Source organism: Schistocerca piceifrons, chromosome 3, assembly GCF_021461385.2.
Source record: "Schistocerca piceifrons isolate TAMUIC-IGC-003096 chromosome 3, iqSchPice1.1, whole genome shotgun sequence".
Taxonomy (NCBI): domain Eukaryota; kingdom Metazoa; phylum Arthropoda; class Insecta; order Orthoptera; family Acrididae; genus Schistocerca; species Schistocerca piceifrons.
Genome location: NC_060140.1, coordinates 350186259 through 350206865, shown reverse-complemented (window position 1 = coordinate 350206865; position 20607 = coordinate 350186259). Strand labels below are relative to the sequence as shown.

The following is a 20607-nucleotide window of genomic DNA, read 5'->3' as shown; positions in this document are numbered from 1 at the left end:
TAATTTATTTACGCTTCTCCTCATCATGTCTCCTAAGTACTGACAACCATTTATTCTGAGTGTTAATTCCTTATTATCAAACTTAACTCCTGCAAGCCTAAGTACTAGTACTTGTTCCCTTACCGCCGAAATTTTTTCCCCTTGAAAGTCAAGAGTGCAAAACACAAGCGTAACTAACTTCCACTACACAAAATTTGTCAAAGGCCAAATGAATCAAAAGTTTCGCCTACAGCAGCACTTTCAAACTATGTGCCCATGAAAAACACGGCCACGCCATAACACCATTTTCTCCAAATTATACTGTTGGCGCTGCACACTCTGGCAGATGACGTTTACCAGGCATTCACCATACCCACATCCTGCCATCGGATCGCCACACTGTGTACCGTGATTCGTTACTCCACACAACGTTTTTCCACAGTTCAGTCGTCCAATGTTTACACTCCTTACACCAATTGAGGCATCGTTTGGCATTTACCGGCGTGATGTGTTGCTTATGAGCAGCCGCTCGACCATGAAATCCAAGTTTTCTCACCTCCCGCCGAACTGTCATAGTACTTGCAGTTGACCCTCCTGCAGTTTGGAATTCCTGTGTGGTGGTCTGGATAGATGTCTGCCTATTATACATTACGACCGTCTTCAATTGTCGGCTGTCTCTGTCAGTCAACAGAAGAGGTCGGTCTGTACGTTTTTGTGCTGTACGTGTCCCTTCACGTTTCCACTTCACAATCACATCGCAAACCGCGGACCATGGGATGTTTAGGAGTGTGGGAATCTCGCTTACAGACGTATGACACAAGTGACACTCAGTCACATGACCACGCGGAGCACCCCACTCAGCTCTCTCACGATGTCTAATGACCACTGAGGTCGCTGATATGTAGTACCTGGCAGTAGGTGGCAGCACAATGCACCTAATATCAAAAACGTATGTTTTTGGGGTGCCCGGATACTTTTCATCGCATAGTGTAGATGGAACGTTAAGTTGTTATCAAATTTCTGAAGAACTTTTCTCCTTATAACCACAGTTTTATTCAGTGCGTGCAATACTTTATTTGTAATTATGAGTAGATTTATCACGCTGGTGGTACACTGAGTTCTCTCAGATTATCATTCTGCCCTTCCAACACAATAATCACTCAGCTGACGGTTTCAGAAAGTCTTAAATAATGTTTACCCTTCCCATCAATATAACAGTGTGAGAAGCTGCTTCTACGTTCGTCAGTCCTCCGTGATTGACCCACCTCAATGGCCGAGGACGCTAACTTACGCTTACGAGGTGGCATTTGAGGTGGGAGTAAGCCGGTTCGTATCCTGGTGGTGTAAAAAAATTTCACTGCCAGTATTTAGCCGGCAAGGGCAAGAGGCGTGGTGGCGTGAAGTTCCTGAACACCTGACTTCGCGCTGATGTCCTAGTTTAAATACCAAACCTCTCTGCAGTGTCTCATGACGTGGAATGATGTGATGGTGTTGACGGTGATCCGTCCGTCGGATGGGTATGTTAAATTTGGCGGCCCACTTGATGTTATTCGCTAGGAGTAGGCTATCTTCGGTAGGCTACGTGCCAGAACCTTCACCCTTCTCTCATCATAATCACACAACACAAACAATACACTACAAACCCTCAGCACACACACACACACACACACACACACACACACACACACACACACACACACACACATGAAGTGCTGAGTGCTATTGACAAGGGATTTCATTCAGATCGATTCCGTATTGCTAGATTTCCGGAAGGCTTTTGACACTGTACAAGCGGCTCGTAGTAAAATTGCGTGCTTATGGAATATCGTCTCAGTTATGTGACTGTAATTCCGATTTCTTGTCAGAGAGGTCACAGTTCGAAGTAATTGACGGAAAGTCATCGAATAAAACAGAATTGATTTCAGGCGTTCCCCAAGATAGTATTATAGTCCCTTTGCTGTTCCTTATCTATACAGGGTGTTACAAAAAGATACGGCCAAACTTTCAGCAAACATTCCTCACACACAAAGAAAGAAAATATGATATGTGGACATGTGTCAGGAAACGCTTACTTTCCATGTTAGAGCTCATTTTATTACTTCTCTTCAAATCACATTAATCATGGAATGGAAACACACAGCAACAGAACGTACCAGCGTGACTTCAAACACTTTGTTACAGGAAATGTTCAAAATGTCCTCCGTTAGCAAGGATACATGCATCCACCCTCCGTCGCATGGAATCCCTGATGCGCTGATGCAGCCCTGGAGAATGGCATATTGTATCACAGCCGTCCACAATACGAGCACGAAGAGTCTCTACATTTGGTACCGGGGTTGCGTAAACAAGAGCTTTCAAATGCCCCCATAAATGAAAGTTAAGAGGGTTGAGGTCAGAAGAGCGTGGAGGCCAAGGACTTGGTCCGCCTCTACCAATCCATCGGTCACCGAATCTGTTGTTGAGAAGCGTACGAACACTTCGAATGAAATGTGCAGGAGCTCCATCGTGCACGAACCACATGTTGTGTCGTACTTGTAAAGGCACATGTTCTAGCAGTACAGGTAGAGTATCCCGTATGAAATCATGATAACGTGCTCCATTGAGCGTAAGTTCAAGAACATGGGGCCCAATCAAGACATCACTAACAATGCTCAAAAGTTCACAGAAAATCTGTGTTGATGACGTGATTGCACAAATGCGTGCGGATTCTCGTCAGCGCAACCATGTTGATTGTGAAAATTTTCAATTTGATCACGTTGGAATGAAACCTTATCCGTAAAGAGAACATTTGCACTGAAATGAGGATTGACACATTGTTGGATGAACCATTCGCAGAAGTGTACCCGTGGAGGCCAATCAGCTGCTGATAGTGCCTGCACACGCTGTACATGGTACGGAAACAACTGGTTCTCCCGTAGCACTCTCCATACAGTGACGTGGCCAACGTTACCTTGTACAGCAGCAGCTTCTCTGACGCTGACATTAGGGTTATCGTCAACTGCACGAAGAATTGCCTCGTCCATTGCAGGTGTCCTCGTCGGTCTAGGTCTTCCCCAGTCGCGAGTCATAGGCTGAAATGTTCCGTGCTCCCTAAGACGCCGACCAATTGCTTCGAACGTCTTCCTGCCGGGACACCTTCGTTCTGGAAATCTGTCTCGATACAAACGTACCGCGCCACGGCTATTGCCCCGTGCTAATCCATTCATCAAATGGGCATCTGCCAACTCCGCATTTGTAAACATTGCACTGACTGCAAAACCACGTTCGTGATGAACATTAACCTATTGATGCTACGTACTGATGTGCTTGATGCTAGTACTGTAGAGCAATGAGTCGCATGTCAACACAAGCACCGAATTCAACATTACCTTCTTCAATTGGACCAACTGGCGGTGAATCGAGGAAGTACAGTACATACTGACGAAACTAAAATGAGCTCTAACATGGAAATTAAGAGTTTCCGGACACATGTCCACATAACATCTTTTCTTTATTTGTGTGTGAGGAATGTTTCCTGAAAGTTTGGCCGTACCTTTTTGTAACACCCTGTATAAACCATTTGGGAGACAATCTCAGCAGCCGTCTTCGGTTGTTTGCAGATGACGCTGTCGTTTATCGACTAATAAAGTCATCAGAAGATCAAAAGAAACTGCAAAACGATTTGGAAAAAATATCTGAGTGGTGCGAAAAGTGGCAGTTGACCCTGAATAACGAAAAGTGTGAGGTCATCCACATGAGTGCGAAATGGAACTCGTTAAACTTCGGTTACACGATAAATCAGTCTAATCTAAAAACCGTGAATTCAACTAAATACCTAGGTATTACAATTTCGAACAACTTAAATTGGAAAGAACACATAGAAAATGTTGTGGGGAAGGGTAACCAAAGGCTGCGTTTTATTGGCAGGACACTTAGAAAACGTAACAGACCTACTAAGGAGACTGCCTACACTATGCTCGTCCATCCTGTTTTAGAATACTGCTGCGCGGTGTGGGATCCTTACCAGGTAGGACTGACGGAGTACATCGAAAAAGTTCAAAGAAAGGCAGCACGTTCTGTATTATCGTGAAGTATGGGACAGAGTGTCACAGAAATGATACAGGATTTGGGCTGGAAATCATTAAAAGAAAGGTGTTTTTCGTTGCGACGGAATCTTCTCACGAAATTCCAATCACCAACTTTCTCCTCCGAATGCGAAAATATTTTGTTGACATCGGCTTACATAGGGAGGAACGATCACCACGATAAAATAAGGGAAATCACAGCTCTTACGGAAAGATATAGGTGTTCATTCTTTCCTCGCGCTATACGAGATTGGAATAATAGAGAATTGTGAAGGTGGTTCGATGAACCCTCTGCCAGGAAATTAAATATGATTTGCGGAGTATCCACGTAGATGTAGACGTAGACGTAGATGTAAATAAATGACGTCACAGTAGCCATTATCTTTACGTCAGTGGTAAAAGCCAGTGGTTAGTATCACAGATTGCTATTGACGCTTTACTCTTCTCGAGTAACTTTGTGATGATTCTATTAGAGCAACAATTACATTTTGTGGGGCAACAATTACAGTTCGTGAATCTTTTGCAACTGTTACACACTTAGTTACGTTGAGGCTATTTTCTTGCGATATTACTATGTTTCCAGGGTGTTCAACTATTTTTTCAACAAATCTGGTCGTCTGTTTTTACTTCAGCTATTCGCTGGTAATCAGTTAGATAATTCATCATTTCTCTTGACACAAGACTTTGAAGTGAACTGTAATTAGAAAATGTAGCAAAAATGGAAATGAAAAGTATATTAGATCTGACATTAAAAGTTACTTTTGTCGATGCCTCAATTAATGCTACTGTCTTTCATCATTGCCATCACTAAGCAAACTCATGTGTTATACGATGAAATCAGTATGATACAGCAGCTTTCAGAAGAGTCCTGTCTTCTGAGCATTCCTTACCTATCTTCCATTAACGTCTCAGCAGTTACGGATACGTGTTATATTGTGCTTCTGCCACGCATTTGTCATGTCCGCTCGCAGTTGACTTAAAATAGTAACGAGAATTCAGAGTATTGTAAAGTGCCCAGTGCACAGAAATTTCGAAACACTCTGAGAACAGAACATGTGCGTCGTACAGCGGCTCAAATTAAAAACTGCTGATTCAAGTTCCAAGTCGTTACACTCGATTTCCATACTTCTCTTGGATACAGATTGTATAGATCATAGAGAGTTTTAGGTAATTCAGCAAGCGTTATGTTGTTCTCTTTCTTGAGTAGTTAGGTCGTAATATATTTCCCTCTGCGTGGTGGCTCAAATCACCGCATTCCGTCTACTTACCAAATGATTAACCTTTCGTGATCATCCGTTTACAACTTGTTGTAACATACTACTCCGCTTGTCAGTACGTGTCTCCCATACACACCGATTTGTATACCGGTCTTCATTGTTGACTGATAGATTCTTTCTTTCCCCACCCCCTCCAAGTTGCCAACAGAGATAGAAATTTCCTTAGCATTGTCAAGCAGCATCGCTAAGTGAAGCCATCATCCGGGAATCGTCCGCATCAGTGCCTCATTTTCGGTCGGGGTCGAGAGGCGCGCGCAGCGCACAATGTCAGACTCCCGTGTTGTTGCCGGCAGGTTCGGCCGGCGGCCGCTGCTGCTGCTGTGCCTGGCGGCGCACGCGGCCAGCAGGCTGCTCACGGTGCTCACGCCGCGGGTCCTCGTCCTCTTCATCCTCGCCGTCTCCGTGGTGACAGGCGCAGGTGGACCTACTTTGGACTCTGCTTTGTCTGTCGGTAAGCCTCTCTCCGTGTGAATTTGTCTTTCAGCACACTCATGCACAGCACAACAACGTTTAGATATGCGTACACGTATTCACTGCCACTGTCATTTGAATGGTATTAAAAAATTTGGCAAGGTGCGAGTAAGGCTCTCGCGCTGAGGGTTCCACTGTATCAAAATATCTACAGAAGCTCCTAAGACTGGCCTGGACATGCAAAAACGACCGAGAAGGGGACTTCAGTTTATACACTAGTGACCATTAAAATTGCTACACCAGGAAGAAATGTAGATGCTAAACGGATATTCATTGGACAAATATATTATACAAGAACTGACATGTGATTACATTTTCACGCAACTCGGGTGCATAGATACTGAGAAATCAGTACCCAGATTTCCTCTGGCCGTAGTAACAGCCTTCATATGCCTGGGCATTGAGTCAAACAGAGCTTGGATGGCGTGTACAGGTACAGCTGCCCATGCAGCTTCAACACGATACCACAGTTTATCAACAGTGGTGATGGGCGTATTGTGACGAGCCAGTTGCTCGGCCACCATTCACCAGACGTTTTCAATTGGTGCGAGGTCTGGAAAATGTGCTGTCCAGGGCAGCAGTCGAACATTTTCTGTATTCAGAAAGGCCCGTACAGGACTTGCAACATACGGTCGTGCATTATCCTGCTGAAATGTAGGGTTTCGCAGGGATCGAATGAAGGGTAGAGCCACGGGTTGTAACACATCTGAAATGCAACGTCCACTGTTCAAAGTGCTGTGAATGCGGACAAGAAGTGATCGAGACATGTAACCAATGGCACCCCATACCATCACGCCGGGTGATACGTCAGTATGGCGATGACGAAAACACGCTTCCAATGTGCGTTCAGCGCGATGTCGCCAAAGACGGATGCGACCATCGTGATGCTGTAAACAGAACCTGAATTCATCAGAAAAAATGACGTTCTGCCGTTCGTGCACCCGTGTTCGTCGTTGAGTACACCATGGCAGGTGCTCCTGTCTGTGATGCAGCGTCAAGGGTAACCGCAGCCATGGTCTCCGAGCTGATAGTCCATGCTGCTGCAAACGTCGTCGAACTGTTCGTGCAGATGGTTGTTGTCTTGTAAACGTCCCCATCTGTTCACTCAGGGATCGAGACGTGGCTGCAGCATCCGTTACAGCCATGCAGATAAGATGCGTGTCATCTCGACTGCTAGTGATAAGAGGCCGTTGGGATCCAGCACGGCGTTCCGTATTACCCTCCTGATCCCACAGATTCCATATTCTGCCAACAGTCATTGGATCTCGACCAACGCGAGCAGCAATGTCGCGATACGATAAACCACAATCGCGATAGGCTACACTCCGACCTTTATCAAAGTCGGAAACGTGATGCTAAGCATTTCTCCTCCCTACACGAGGCATCATAACAACGTTTCACTAGGCAACACCAGTCAACTGCTGTAAAATCGGTTGGAAACTTTCCTCATGTCAGCATGTTGTAGGAGGCGCCACCGGCGCCAGCCTTGTGTGAATGATCTGAAAAGCTAATCATTTGCACATCACAGCATCTTCTTCCTGTCGGTTAAATTTCGCGTCTGTATCACGTCATATTCGTGGTGCAGCAATTTTAATGGCCAGCAGTGTATGTAGAAGATTTAGTAAAATACCTTTTATTCATTTACTAAAACATGATTACAACTTACATTTTGGGTTTCATGCAGTAACGTTCGTCTATTAAGCTTTTGACGGACGATGAGTAGGAGGAGATTAGTCCCGTTGACAACGAGGTCACTAAACGCGGAGCACAAGCTCGGATTAGGGAAGGATAGGGAAGGAATTCGGCTGTGCCGTTTCAAAGGAACCATCCCGGCATGTGCCTGAAACGATTTAGGGGAATCACGGAAAATCTAAGTCAGTATGGCCGCACGCGGGTTCGAACCCTCGTCCTCTCGAATGCGAGTCCATTGTGCTAACCACTGCGCCATCCCGCTCGGTACGGATGATGAATGTAATGTGTCCTCTAATGGCAAAAATAAATTTGTATGTGATATAATTACAGTTTTCCGATTTTTTACTTTACTTCTACTGTGAAACCTTGATTGCTGCCAACTTTCATGACTCTCAGTCAACGGGAAATACCCTATACATTTCGATGACTGAGTTTTCGAGTATCAAAATATGTAACGTAAATGGCCGTACCTTTAGACGGAGTTTACTTAGAAGCTTAAAATTTTTGCTCTGCGAAGGAACCATAGACCTTAAAAATGCTACATGAATTTGAACTTCATACGTCTACCCGTTCCTGAGAAAAAGGGATCTGAACAATAAGACAGTCAGACGGACGGACATACGAACTACAAAGGGATACTACAAGGGTTCCGTTTTTACAGGTTGAGGCACGGAACTCTAAATATTGTATGGCTGTAGGCCATACCCGCTGTCGAGCTGCCGGCCCGGGTGGCCGAGCAGTTCAAGGCGCTACGGTCTGGAACCGCGGAACCGCTATGGTCGAAGGTTCGAATCCTGCGTCGGGCATAGATGTGTGTGATGTCCTTAGGTTAGTTAGGTTTAAGTGGTTCTAAGTTCTAGGGGATTGATGACCTCTGAAGTTAAGTCCCATAGTGCTCAGAGCCATTTGAACCTGTCGAGCTGTTTCCAAACATCGTGGTAAAAAAATCATTTATGTTTGTCTCTATTTGCGACAGTTACCTTCCCTTCAGTGATTACCATGTTAACATGTGTCATTAGTCCGCCTGTTGCTTATCAGCCACTCCCTGCCAGAGAAGAGTGGTGATGAAATTTTACATTTCTACAGGTTTGTTCTCATAGTGTACCGGACTGTCTTTTATTTGTGCACAGAAGGGTGGTGATGAAATTTTACATTTCTAAAAGTTCGTTCCGATAGTGTACCAAATTATCCTTTATTTGTCCACAACGTACTAGTACAGCTGAGGTGCGACAGACATATAGAACAGGCAACCAGTAGAAGCACTTCCGCCGGAAACAGGGCAGCTGACCATACCAAACACCATAGCGAACGTAGAGGAGGATTAAAAGGAATCCATCAGCACCATAGAGAAAAGATCCAAAACTAAGGTACTCAAGTTCTATACCCAGTATAATTTTAATATATTTACAGCTATGTCTGTATGCATAATGCTCCACAGAGAGTTTCCAAGGCGATGTTACATATTATTTATTTATTTATTAGTTACTTACGTTCTTCCTTGGGTCCCCATTCTTCACTCAATGAAAAGGAGAATTTACAGATGTACATAAGGATTTATATGCTGAAACAGCGTTCGTGAAATTTCTCTCATGATAAAGAAGTGCTTGGTTCTATAATCGCTGGCGATATCTTTGGAGAAGCCCTCTGATAAAAGTTGGTTAAAGATTTGGATCAGGATTGAACTGAAATAATATTACATGTACAGAATCTGTGATGTGTAGGGAGAAGGATCATTTAGGTGCTTTCGGGAGGTAAACAGCGTTATATCTGGCCAGGAGGAAGGCTAGAACCTCCATACGCAAAGGGATGTGTAGGATAGGTCATATTTGACAGTACTGCTTAACAGGGATGATTGTATGTTCTCTGAGTGGAAGGTGATTAAAATTATCATTGGTAAAAATGAGTAGTATTTTGAAATGTAGGGAAGGTGGGATGCGCTGATATAGTCGAAGCAGTAGATAAATGTTTTACGTTGATAAGAATTGCTATGGGGTCTTGGGACTAAAACGTTTGGGGTATATTTTCTGGCGACGACATCATTCTTCCTTTACTTGACGTGTCTTATCTGGATAAAATGTCAAACCTTCGACGAAATCCTCAATCATCTTCGTTAGGAACAGCTAAATATCGTGGCTGTTGCTAACCATTTACAGCACTCCAGCAGGAACGTAAACAGTTCAGCGCGTTTCTCTGTGTCTTTTAAACGTCGAGAGCTCGCTTGTACGCACTACTATCATTACAGTAGCTGTCGCAGTTGATGTTGTTCTCCCACGTTTTAGTTTCTTCTGCTTCTTTAATAACAGAATCCCAGTATATTGAAGTGCGGGACAAGAGTGTATCTTCATCAAACGTTGTTCTGTTTTTATTTGCGAGATTGTGTTCAGCAACTGCTGGTTTATCAAATTCACTGTTTTTAATGTTTCTTTCTGCAAGTGGTTGATGACACTACAGATAGACTGACTGATGTAACTGACTGCGCATCATAAGCAATGTTATTAAATCCAGAGATCCTGAGACTGAGCCTGTCCATAACAGAATCTCCTTTATTTTCTTGGGCAGTTGGAAACTGCAGATTTCTGTACCCTACTTGGCTCCAAAACCATGGAAGTTCGAACTCTGATCCACGAACGAAAGTTCGATCTTCATGTAAAAGGCAAAATAATATTTTAAGGGAACTAAAACTCATGTTATTTTTTCTTGAAAAAATGTAAGCATTTATTCTGTAACAGCACAAAACACAGGTGGCTCACATATTTTCACTAATTGTGTATATTACAAGTCAAGGTACACTTTTCATCAAAACCCGACTGAGGTTCGATCTTTGTATCCACTTGATGCAAGACGCTATGGACCCCTCAAATAAAGTTGCACATTGTTAGTTTTACATATCACACACACAAACACACACACACACACACACACACACACACACACGCACACACGCACACACACACACACAGTCACACTCACACGTAGCCTCCTAGATAGATTGTAGGGAAAGAACTTCAGTCAATGTTGAAAGGCTTGCTGCGCTAGTCTCTGGAGAAGTAATGTATTTGGACATGATTCCATAAAGAATTGTATCTCTGTACCGTGTACAAAAGTTCGATATCTGGCCCACGGATGATAATTTGGGCTTTGCACCAAAAGTAAAATAACAGTTCATAGAAATCAAAAACTGCCTGCGTTATTTGTCATGACTACATAAAGATTTGGTCTATAACAGTACAAAACACACATCGCTCACTTATTCTCACTACTGGTACAGCTTGGGGTTAATTACATTTGGGGCCGAAAACCGACTGAGGTTTGATGTTTGTGCCAACTTGGTACAAGACACAATGGATCCTCGAATTAAGTGCTATAAGTTATTTGCACATCTCTCACACACAAACACACCGTGACACATAAGCAATGTTCTGTATAACTTAAGCTGCATATTTTCGTAATCCAGAAGTTTAACTACCAAAATATTAACGTCATGTTGTTGTTGTGGTCTTCAGTCCTGAGACTGGTTTGATGCAGCTCTCCATGCTACCCTATCCTGTGCAAGCTTCTTCATCTCCCAGTACCTACTGCAGCCTACATCCTTCTGAATCTGCTTAGTGTATTCATCTCTTGGTCTCTCTCTACGATTTTTACTCTCCACGCTGCCCTCCAGTACTAAATTGGTGATCCGTTGGTGCCTCAGAACATGTCCTACCAACCCATCCCTTCTTCTAGTCAAGTTGTGCCACAAACTCCTCCCCAATTCTATTCCATACCTCCTCACCGAGCGAAGTGGCGCAGTGGTTAGCACATTGGACTCGCATTCGGGAGGACGACGGTTCAATCCCGTCTCCGGCCATCCTGATTTAGGTTTTCCGTGATTTCCCTAAATCGTTTCAGGCAAATGCCGGGGTGGTTCCTTTGAAAGGGCACGGTCGATTTCCTTCCCAATCCTTCCCTAACCCGAGCTTTCGCTCCGTCTCTAATGACCTCGTTGTCGACGGGACGTTAAACACTAACCACTACCACCACCATACCTCCTCATTAGTTATGTGATCTACCCATATAATCTTCAGCATTCTTCTGTAGCACCACATTTCGAAAGCTTCTATTCTCTTCTGGTCCGAACTATTACCGTCCACGTTTCACTTCCATACATAGCTACACGCCATACAAATACTTTCAGAAACGACTTCTTGACACTTAAATCAATACTAGATGTTAACAAATTTCTCTTCTCCAGAAACGCTTTCCTTGCCATTGGTAGTCTACATTTTATATCCTCTCTACTTTGACCATCACCAATTATTTTGCTCCCCAAATAGCAAAACTCCTTTATTACTTTAAGTGTCTCATTTCCTAATCTAATTCCCTCAGCATCTCCCGACTTAATTCGCCTACATTCCATTATCCTCGTTTTGCTTTTGATGATGTTCATCTTATACCCTCCTTTCAAGACACTGTCCATTCCATTCAACTACTCTTCCAAGTCCTTTGCTGTCTCTGACAAAATTACAATGTCATCGGCGAACCTCAAAGTTTTTATTTCTTCTCCATGGATTTTAATAGCTGCTCCGAACTTTTCTTTTGTTTCCTTTACTGCTTGCTCGATATACAGATTGAATAACATCGGGGAGAGGCTACAACCCTGTCTCACTCCCTTCCCAACCACTGCTTCCCTTTCATGTCCCTCGACTCTTATAACTGCCATCTGTTTTCTGTACAAATTGTAAATAGCCTTTCGTTCCCTGTATTTGACCCCTGCCACCTTCAGAATTTGAAAGAGAGTATTCCAGTCAACATTGTCAAAAGCTTTCTCTAAGTCTACAAATGCTAGAAACGTAGGTTTGCCTTTCCTTAATCTTTCTTCTAAGATAAGTCGTAGGGTTAGTATTACCTCACGCGTTCCAACATTTCTACGGAATCCAAACTGATCTTCCCCGAGGTCGGCTTCTACCAGTTTTTCCATTCGTCTGTAAAGAATTCGCGTTAGTATTTTGCAGATATGACTTATTAAACTGATAGTTCAGTAATTTTCACATCTGTCAACACCTGCTTTCTTTGGGATTGGAATTATTATATTCTTCTTGAAGTCTGAGGGAATTTCGCCTGTTTCATACATCTTGCTCACCCTATGGTAGAGTTTAGTCACGACTGGCTCTCCCAAGCTCATACATGTAAGAAACGAGAGTTATTATACTTTCAGCTACGTACTTTCAACTTTTTCTGAGGGTTGCTGTTTAATTAACTACCTACGTTCAGTGTCGTCATCTAAAAGACACATGTAGGTTATTGTAAACAGAGATTTGTTTGTATTTTTTGCCGTCGCAGAATCTCTGCATCAATGGGCTCGCAGCAAAAAGTGCGTCAATCGTGCCACATTCCTTCGCAAATCCACACTAATTTATTAAGATCTGGACTATGTTCTGCAGCCTGTCATCAAGGATACGTTCGGATGTATTCATAGCATGGGAGAGGAGCCGAACCGGGGGGTAGTTGGTACATTCAACATGGCCACCCTGGTCTTTAAATTAGGCGCTATGATCCTAAATGATCTGTGGGTATATGGTCAAAGTGAATGATGTAGTTGAAGAATTCTGCCTGCCAGGTGGTCACTTCGTCGTTAAGCCCCTTAATTTACGCTATGTCTGCAATTTTTCATCTGACGAATGGCAACAGTGACCTCATCTGTTGTGATACGTTGCACTGGTCGAATCGTGACACTGCCTTTTGGTATTGGTGAGTGGGGGAATTCAGTATTGGACATTTCACTGGGATACTCTCATTAACGTCCATGAATCATCTTGCTGCTGTGGAGTCGATGACCATTCTTATCTTACACACACCTGTAGTGTTCTATATCCTGACCTGCCCTACACCGCGCTCGGCCCAGGTGGTAGGTGATTTTGTCACCTTCTTTACTTGGTGGTGATTTTCTTTGGCCTCTGAAGCTGCTCGTTTCGCTCCTTCTTCGTCGTTTTGTAGTTCTGATGTGGCGAAGTTTTCAAAATTATTTCGCATGGCTTGGTAAATATGCGTGAACATACGGTTTGGCAATGGGATCTGAGATATCAACGTTCGATACCACACTTGTTAGAGGTTGCAGATATTGACCGCGGACCGTAATAGATATTGCTGGATCCGCTAGTCGCAACTAGCGCCGCTAGTGCCGCTCCCCGGCTTGTGACAAGTATCTAGCGAGCTCTCGTCCACTCTTGCCAGGGACGTCAACTAGGAATGTAGCATAGCCTTCAGCTGATAGGAAGCAACCTCTAACAAGGCGCTTGGTCAAGTATGGGATAAGTAATGCCTCTCTAGATATCTGTTTGTAATTATATGTATGCAGCATGTGAAGAAGCCTGTAAGAAAAGTTATATACAATGTATATTACTTTTTACCAACGACTACTAATTATTTCAACCTTTGCAGATACAGGCTATGCAGCCAGCTCCTTAGCAAATTCACTGCCAAATCTGCAGTATATGTTTCTATTTAGCATTTGCGACCAGTCATCATAACAACTGACGACGAGTATCATAACAGGATCCACCCTCTTTCCAAGAACAACCGACGTCCTTATGCAAACATTTGAACAAACTGCCATAATGCTCTGCGCAGTTCCGTCCACGCTACTGGGTTCGATACGTGGACGGCTCATTCCTCATACGGTCACAATGATAAGCAGCATATTTACAGCGTGCGTAAGAGCATCGAGTTGACTCTAGAACAACAAAGTAACGGTGCGATTCTGTTTCAGGATATGGAGGTTTAGAGAACTTTCAACGGCAAACTAGGAGAAAAAGTCTACCGGGAACGTAACACATCAGCCGGTATTTATACACCGAATCTCATCATCTCTGGGATCGGAAGTTTTCCACCCGACACACGAAGAGTGCTCGAGCCCACCGCATCACTGAAAAAAAAAGAAAAAAAGTTGCAAGAATCGAAAGAGTTGCATATAACCTGCAAACCCAACAGATACGGCTATGGAGCAATAAGAAGTGGAACGAAGTTCAGCTAGAATGTAGATACAGAAAATGAAATAAAAGAACAGCTCCTGGTGATGAGAAGGCATGACACCAGTTTTCTGGAGATGCTGCAAGTCCAAGGATGTCGTAGGCTCCACTAGGATATGAGTAAAGCCCTTAACACCTTTTGTGCATATGAAGTACAGTGACATGCATGCACTGGGGAAACCAGACACCTATTAGAACCTTGATAGCAGAGCTTGACCTCTATGTTCGATTTGGGCACTGTGAGTTAACGAGCATTTCGCTCTCATTTAAATATATGGCCGAAAGAGTCATCCTACAGGAATTGTGAAACGAACCCTGTCGTCCTGGAGTGAGTGCCACAAAGAGCGCAGATTCGCCACGGGATGGGGAAATTCGCAGGCGTCTATTGTGCTGAATGAAGCCTAAGCACTAGTTTGTGATTGAGACAGACGAGGACCTACATCACAGGGAAATCCCGTAGAAGCCGTTTGTCGCCAGGGAGACGTAGAGTGTTAAACATGGCGGACCTAAGATCGGCCATAAATGGAAATATTAATGAAAACTATTTAATTCTGTAGTAATTCAGGGAATGAAGCCACAGTCATTTTAATCTGCCATCCTTCCTAAATTTTCATGGTGATTCCAATAAAACTTGAATATTGATCATACCTATAATAGTTTAGGATTTACTGTTAAAGTGAAATTAACAAGTTTTGTAACAAAGACCTGAATGCTAAAATCTGAATATAGAGGAGAATCATTAAAATGACAAATGTTGTTAATATCGACTCTGTAAGTTTATTTTTTTAAATATATAGTGAATTTAAATTATCAGTATTTTCAGTAAAGCATCAGATCATCATTTCCTCCACACAAAAAAAGACATTGAACGATGACAGCATGACACCTTATTGAATCATTACGTAGTAGAATATTTGTTGTAAAGTTTAGTGCATAATAGTTACTTTTATTCTTCATTTATTTATCAGAAAGCACATTGGTGTAAGGCTTCTGGCCGTGGCATTCAACGGTAAGAAGGACATTCTATTGGTTTTATGTAAAAGAATTTAACGTTTATTAGGTAATGGTTATTATTTTTACTTTATTTAGAACATGAAAGTGGTCAGGCTTTGATTATTTAAATATGTTAAAATGTAAAGTAACGTGTAATAAGCTGTAGCCAATCAGATGGACGGCTTCAAGAAAGGGTACTGCACTAGTCAGTTGAGCGACGATATTCGGCACACTTGAGATGCGGCCGGAGATGGGCAGAGAATGACTGCTGGTGGAGACACCAGAGTGGACAGTTCTGGTCTAGACCCCAAAGGGGACGATTGAGACTGAGACGCGAAAGCGGATAGTCGGTCTTTAGGTAGCTAGAAAGTGAAACGACTTAGAAAATTTCGCGTTGTGTGGTATCGCAGGACTCAGTCTCTGAGCGGTGAGCGGCCGCGTTCCTGGTGTAATATTTAGCTTTTCGCGTAGTTAACGAGGTGGAGTATTGGACTTGTAATTCGCGATGGGACTGTGAATGATCGAACTGTGTCAAATGGATTCGCGCTCGAGTGTAACAGTAACTCTGAATACGACCACTTTCGCTGTTAGTTTGCTTTCTGAATAAATATTATTCTAACCAAATCGCAACTATGTGGCCTACATCATTTATGGGTCGTTAATTTTGTTCCCGGTATTATTATTACTGTTATTGTACGTTATATTAATTTTGTATTTCGCAAACTTGCCATCAGCCAGACAATTTAACCAAAGGGCCACAAGTGTCTAATTAGGGCGTGTAATGAGACACGTGCGTTTCAACCCCTAGACGAGTTTGAGCCAAGACATTTCGACGAAGAGGAATCGCATCTGACCCGAACATCTTTGTAATGTTAGCTCGCAGCATAAGAAATGATCGGCACTGGCGGAACACCATCGCGATTGAGGGCTAACTACAGTACTGGCCATTAAAATTGCTACACCACGAAGATGACGTGCTGCACACGCGAAATTTAACCAGCAGGAAGAAGATGCTGTGATATGCAAATGATTAGCTTTTTAGAGCATTCATAAGGGTTGGCGCCGGTGGCGACACCTTCAACGTGCTGACATGAGGAAAGTTTCCAACTGATTTCTCATACACAAACAGCTGTTGACAGGCGTTGCCTGGTGAAACGTTGTTGTAATGCCTCGTGTAAGGAGGAGAAATGCGTACCATCACGTTTCCGACTTCGATAAAGGTCGGATTGTAGCCTATCGCGATTGCGGCTTATCGTATCACGACATTGCTGCTCGCGTTGGTCGAGATCCAGTGACTGTTAGCAGAATATGGAATCGGTGGGATCAGGAGGGTAATACGGAACGCCGTGCTGGATCCCAACGGCCTCGTATCACTACATCTACATCTACATCTACATCCATACTCCGCAAGCCATCTGACGGTGTGTGGCGGAGGGTACCCTGAGTACCTCTATCGGTTCCCCCTTCTATTCCAGTCTCGTTTTGTTCGTGGAAAGAAGGATTGTCGGTATGCTTCTGTGTAGGCTCTAATCTCTCTGATTTTATCCTCATGGTCTCTTCGCGAGATATACGTAGGAGGGAGCAATATGCTGCTTGATTCTTCGGTGAAGGTATGTTGAAACTTTAACAAAAGCCCGTACCGAGCTACTGAGCGTCTCTCCTGCAAAGTCTTCCACGGGAGTTTATCATCTCCGTAACGCTTTCGCGATTACTAAACGATCCTGTAACAAAGCGCGCTGCTCTCCGTTGGATCGTCTCTATCTCTTCTATCAACCCTATCTGGTACGGATCCCACCCTGGTGAGCAGTATTCAAGCAGTGGGCGAACAAGTGTTCTGTAACATACTTCCTTTGTTTTCGGATTGCATTTCCTTAGGATTCTTCCAATGAATCTCAGTCTGGCATCTGCTTTACCGACGATCAACTTTATATGATCATTCCATTTTAAATCACGCCTAATGCGTACTCCCAGATAATTTATGGAATTAACTGCTTCCAGTTGCTGAACTGTTATATTGTAGCTAAATGATAAGGGATATTTTTTTCTATGTATTCGCAGCACATTACACTTGTCTACATTGAGATTCAATTGCCATTCCCTGCACCATACGTCAATTCGTTGCAGATCGTCCTGCATTTCAGTACAATTTTCCATTTTGACAACCTCTCGATATACTACAGCATCATCCCCAAAAAGCCTCAGTGAATTTCGGATGTTGTCCACAACGTCATTTATATACATTGTGAATAGCAACGGTCCTACGACACTCCCCTGCGGCACACCTGAAATCACTCTTACCTCGGAAGACTTCTCTCCATTGAGAATGACATGCTGCGTTCTGTTATCTAGGAACTCTTCAATTCAATCACGCAATTGGTCTGATAGTCCATATGCTCTTACTTTGTTCATTAAACGACTGTGGGGAACTGTATCGAACGCCTTGCGGAAGTCAAGAAACACGGCATCTAACTGGGAACCCGTGTCTATGGCCCTCTGAGTGTCGTGGACGAATAGCGCGAGCTGGGTTTCACACGACCGTCATTTTCGAAACCCATGCTGATTCCTACAGAGTAGATTTCTAGTCTCCAGAAAAGTCATTATACTAGCTGGTATTGATATCTTCGTTTACAAAATAAATTTTGATACAAAAGCTAAGTACAGGGTGACAATTATTTAAGTATCTTGAATAAAATCGTCATAACTTCTGAACAGTTTGAGGTAGGTCGTCAAATTGCACTATTGGCCGCGAGGAATGATGGGAATTACTACGCGCATTATGGTTTGGTTTGGCGACGAAGCCCACTTTCATTTGGATGGGTTCGTCAATAATCAAAATTGCCTCATGTGGAGGGGGGGAGGGGGGACGGGACGGGCCAGACAATCCGCATTTTGCGATCGAGAAGTCTCTTCAACCCCAACGGGTGACTGTGTGGTGTGAACGTCCAATTACAGAATAATCGATGCGATATTTCTCGATGACACCGTGATTACCGAACGGAATGTGAATGGTTTGGAAGATGATTTCATTCCCATTATCCAAAGTAACATTGATTTCAACAAGATTTGGTTAATGCAAGACGGAGCGCGACCCCGTCGAAGCAGGAGAGTATTTTATGGCCTGGAAGAGCATTGTAGGTACCGCATTCTGCCTCTGGGGCATACAGAGGCCACTAGCATGGACCTCAGTTGGCCGCCATATTCTCCGGATCTGCATGCATGTGACACTCTTTTTTTGTGGGGCTACATTAAGGACAAGGTGTACAGCAATAACCCCAAAACCATTGCTGAGCTGAAATCAGCAGGTCATCGACAGCATCGATGTTCCGACACTTCAACGAGTCATGCAAAATTTCGCTATTCAACTGCGCCACATCGTCGCCAATGGCGGCCGGCATATAGAACATGCTATAACCTAAATCCGAATATCTGTAGTGACGATTACATGTTGAATAAAGTGTGTGGACGCCGTAGTTTTTAACTAATTTACGTTTGTTTTCGTATAGTTCAAAACCTGTTACCCTGTATACAAGAAATAGTCATTTTATGCTTAAACATTTGTTTCCATATGTTCAGAGCAATGTTGAAGTTCTAAAATAAAATTTTGCAAATTCCAGTCTATCAAATTTCGCTAAATATGTTACTTCATCGTACAGGGACTTGACGTGAAGCTGTGTTGACTGGTGATCAAGACTTTGGGTGAGGCTGCAGAAAGCAGACGTATTGTTCGAATTGTTAGGTCATATAGTGCCATAACAATGTGACAAGAGTTCTGAATAGAAACGTTTGAAAGTTCACATACTTTAATTCATTTTATAATTTGAGAATTACCAGATTTTCGCAATCATTTCAGTTTGTGTTCTACGTACTAGGCCATCCGCAGACATTACCATGTCACTAAAGAAGATGACGAAGCCTTCACCAAAGCAGTCAGCTAAGTAAAAACTGTGAATCTTAGTATTTGGAATTCCATTCGGTGCTGCTCACTTCCAAATAATCACGACCGTCCGGTGTGATGAAAGCCATGTGATTTGCAACATTGAAGAGGTATGTTATAAGTCCTCCCAGAAGGACTTTAACGATATGTACTTCCTGTTGATAGCTAGCGAATGCGGTTTAATCCCAACAGTGCACCAGCCCATTTCAATATCATTGTTCTTACACCCTGAACAATCACCTCATCGTTGGACTCGAAAGTGAAAACTTCACTACTATAAATATTTTCTTTTGAGGTTATACAAAGTCTCTGCTGCATGAAATCCGATAGACACTGAAAATAAAGTGGCGGCTAATATCTTATCTAATTGTATCGCCATACAACAAACATAATTAATGTTTGAATGAGTACAGTGAAATTGTCTGCCCTGGTGTAAAATACAGCACGCATTGGGACTGGCAGTCATCGTGGCGAATGGTTGCTAGCTGTTTGGTGTAACTTGTTTTTCTAAATAAATAACACAATTTTCATTGTTCTTATTATCATTTTGTTTTAAAACAATCAGCTTAAAATCCTTTCACTTCTGCACAATTAGACCTTAAAAGACAATATACTTCCGAAAATGGTAAAGCCACCAGAGAGGCAATCCTGACGTGGCGCTTAATAATGGAAGCAAGGCCGAAGAAAAATCAAGACACCCTCACAGTATTCGTTGACCTCACGAAGACAAGAATTCGAAACTGTAAAATGGTGTAAGATGTTCTAATATCAGAGGAAAACAGTAGTAAGCTATACAGAAAGGAGCTTAATATGGAGTATGTACAAGAATCAAAAGGGAACAATAAGACTGAAATACCGAGAGAAAAGTTGTGTTCAATCTATGAATTGAAGAAGCAATGACGGAAATGAAAAAAAAAAAAAAAACGAAAGGTAGAAGAGTGGAATTAAAATTCACGATGAAAGGATGTCAATGATAAGCTTCGCTGACAACATTGGAATCCTGAATGAATATTGAAGAATTGCAGGATCTCTTGAATGGAATGAACAGCGTAATGACTATAGCATATGGATTGACAGTAAACCGCACAAATACAAAGTTAATGACACGTAGCAGAAATGAGAATAGTGAGAAGCTTCATATCAAAAGAAGTAATCACGAAGTAGACGAAGTTAATGAATTCTTCTGCCTTGGA

General features: G+C 42.9%; 1 protein-coding gene across 1 annotated transcript in view; it reads left to right on the top strand.

Annotated features, from left to right (window-relative positions):
- The window catches only part of LOC124788654 (solute carrier family 22 member 1-like), a 100472-nt gene that overhangs the window by 28374 nt on the left and 51491 nt on the right, over window positions 1–20607 (top strand). Inside the window, exon 4 of the mRNA XM_047255930.1 lies at window positions 5614–5771. Within this exon, the coding sequence (XP_047111886.1) occupies window positions 5614–5771 (158 nt within the window). The remainder of the gene's footprint in view (window positions 1–5613; window positions 5772–20607) is intronic.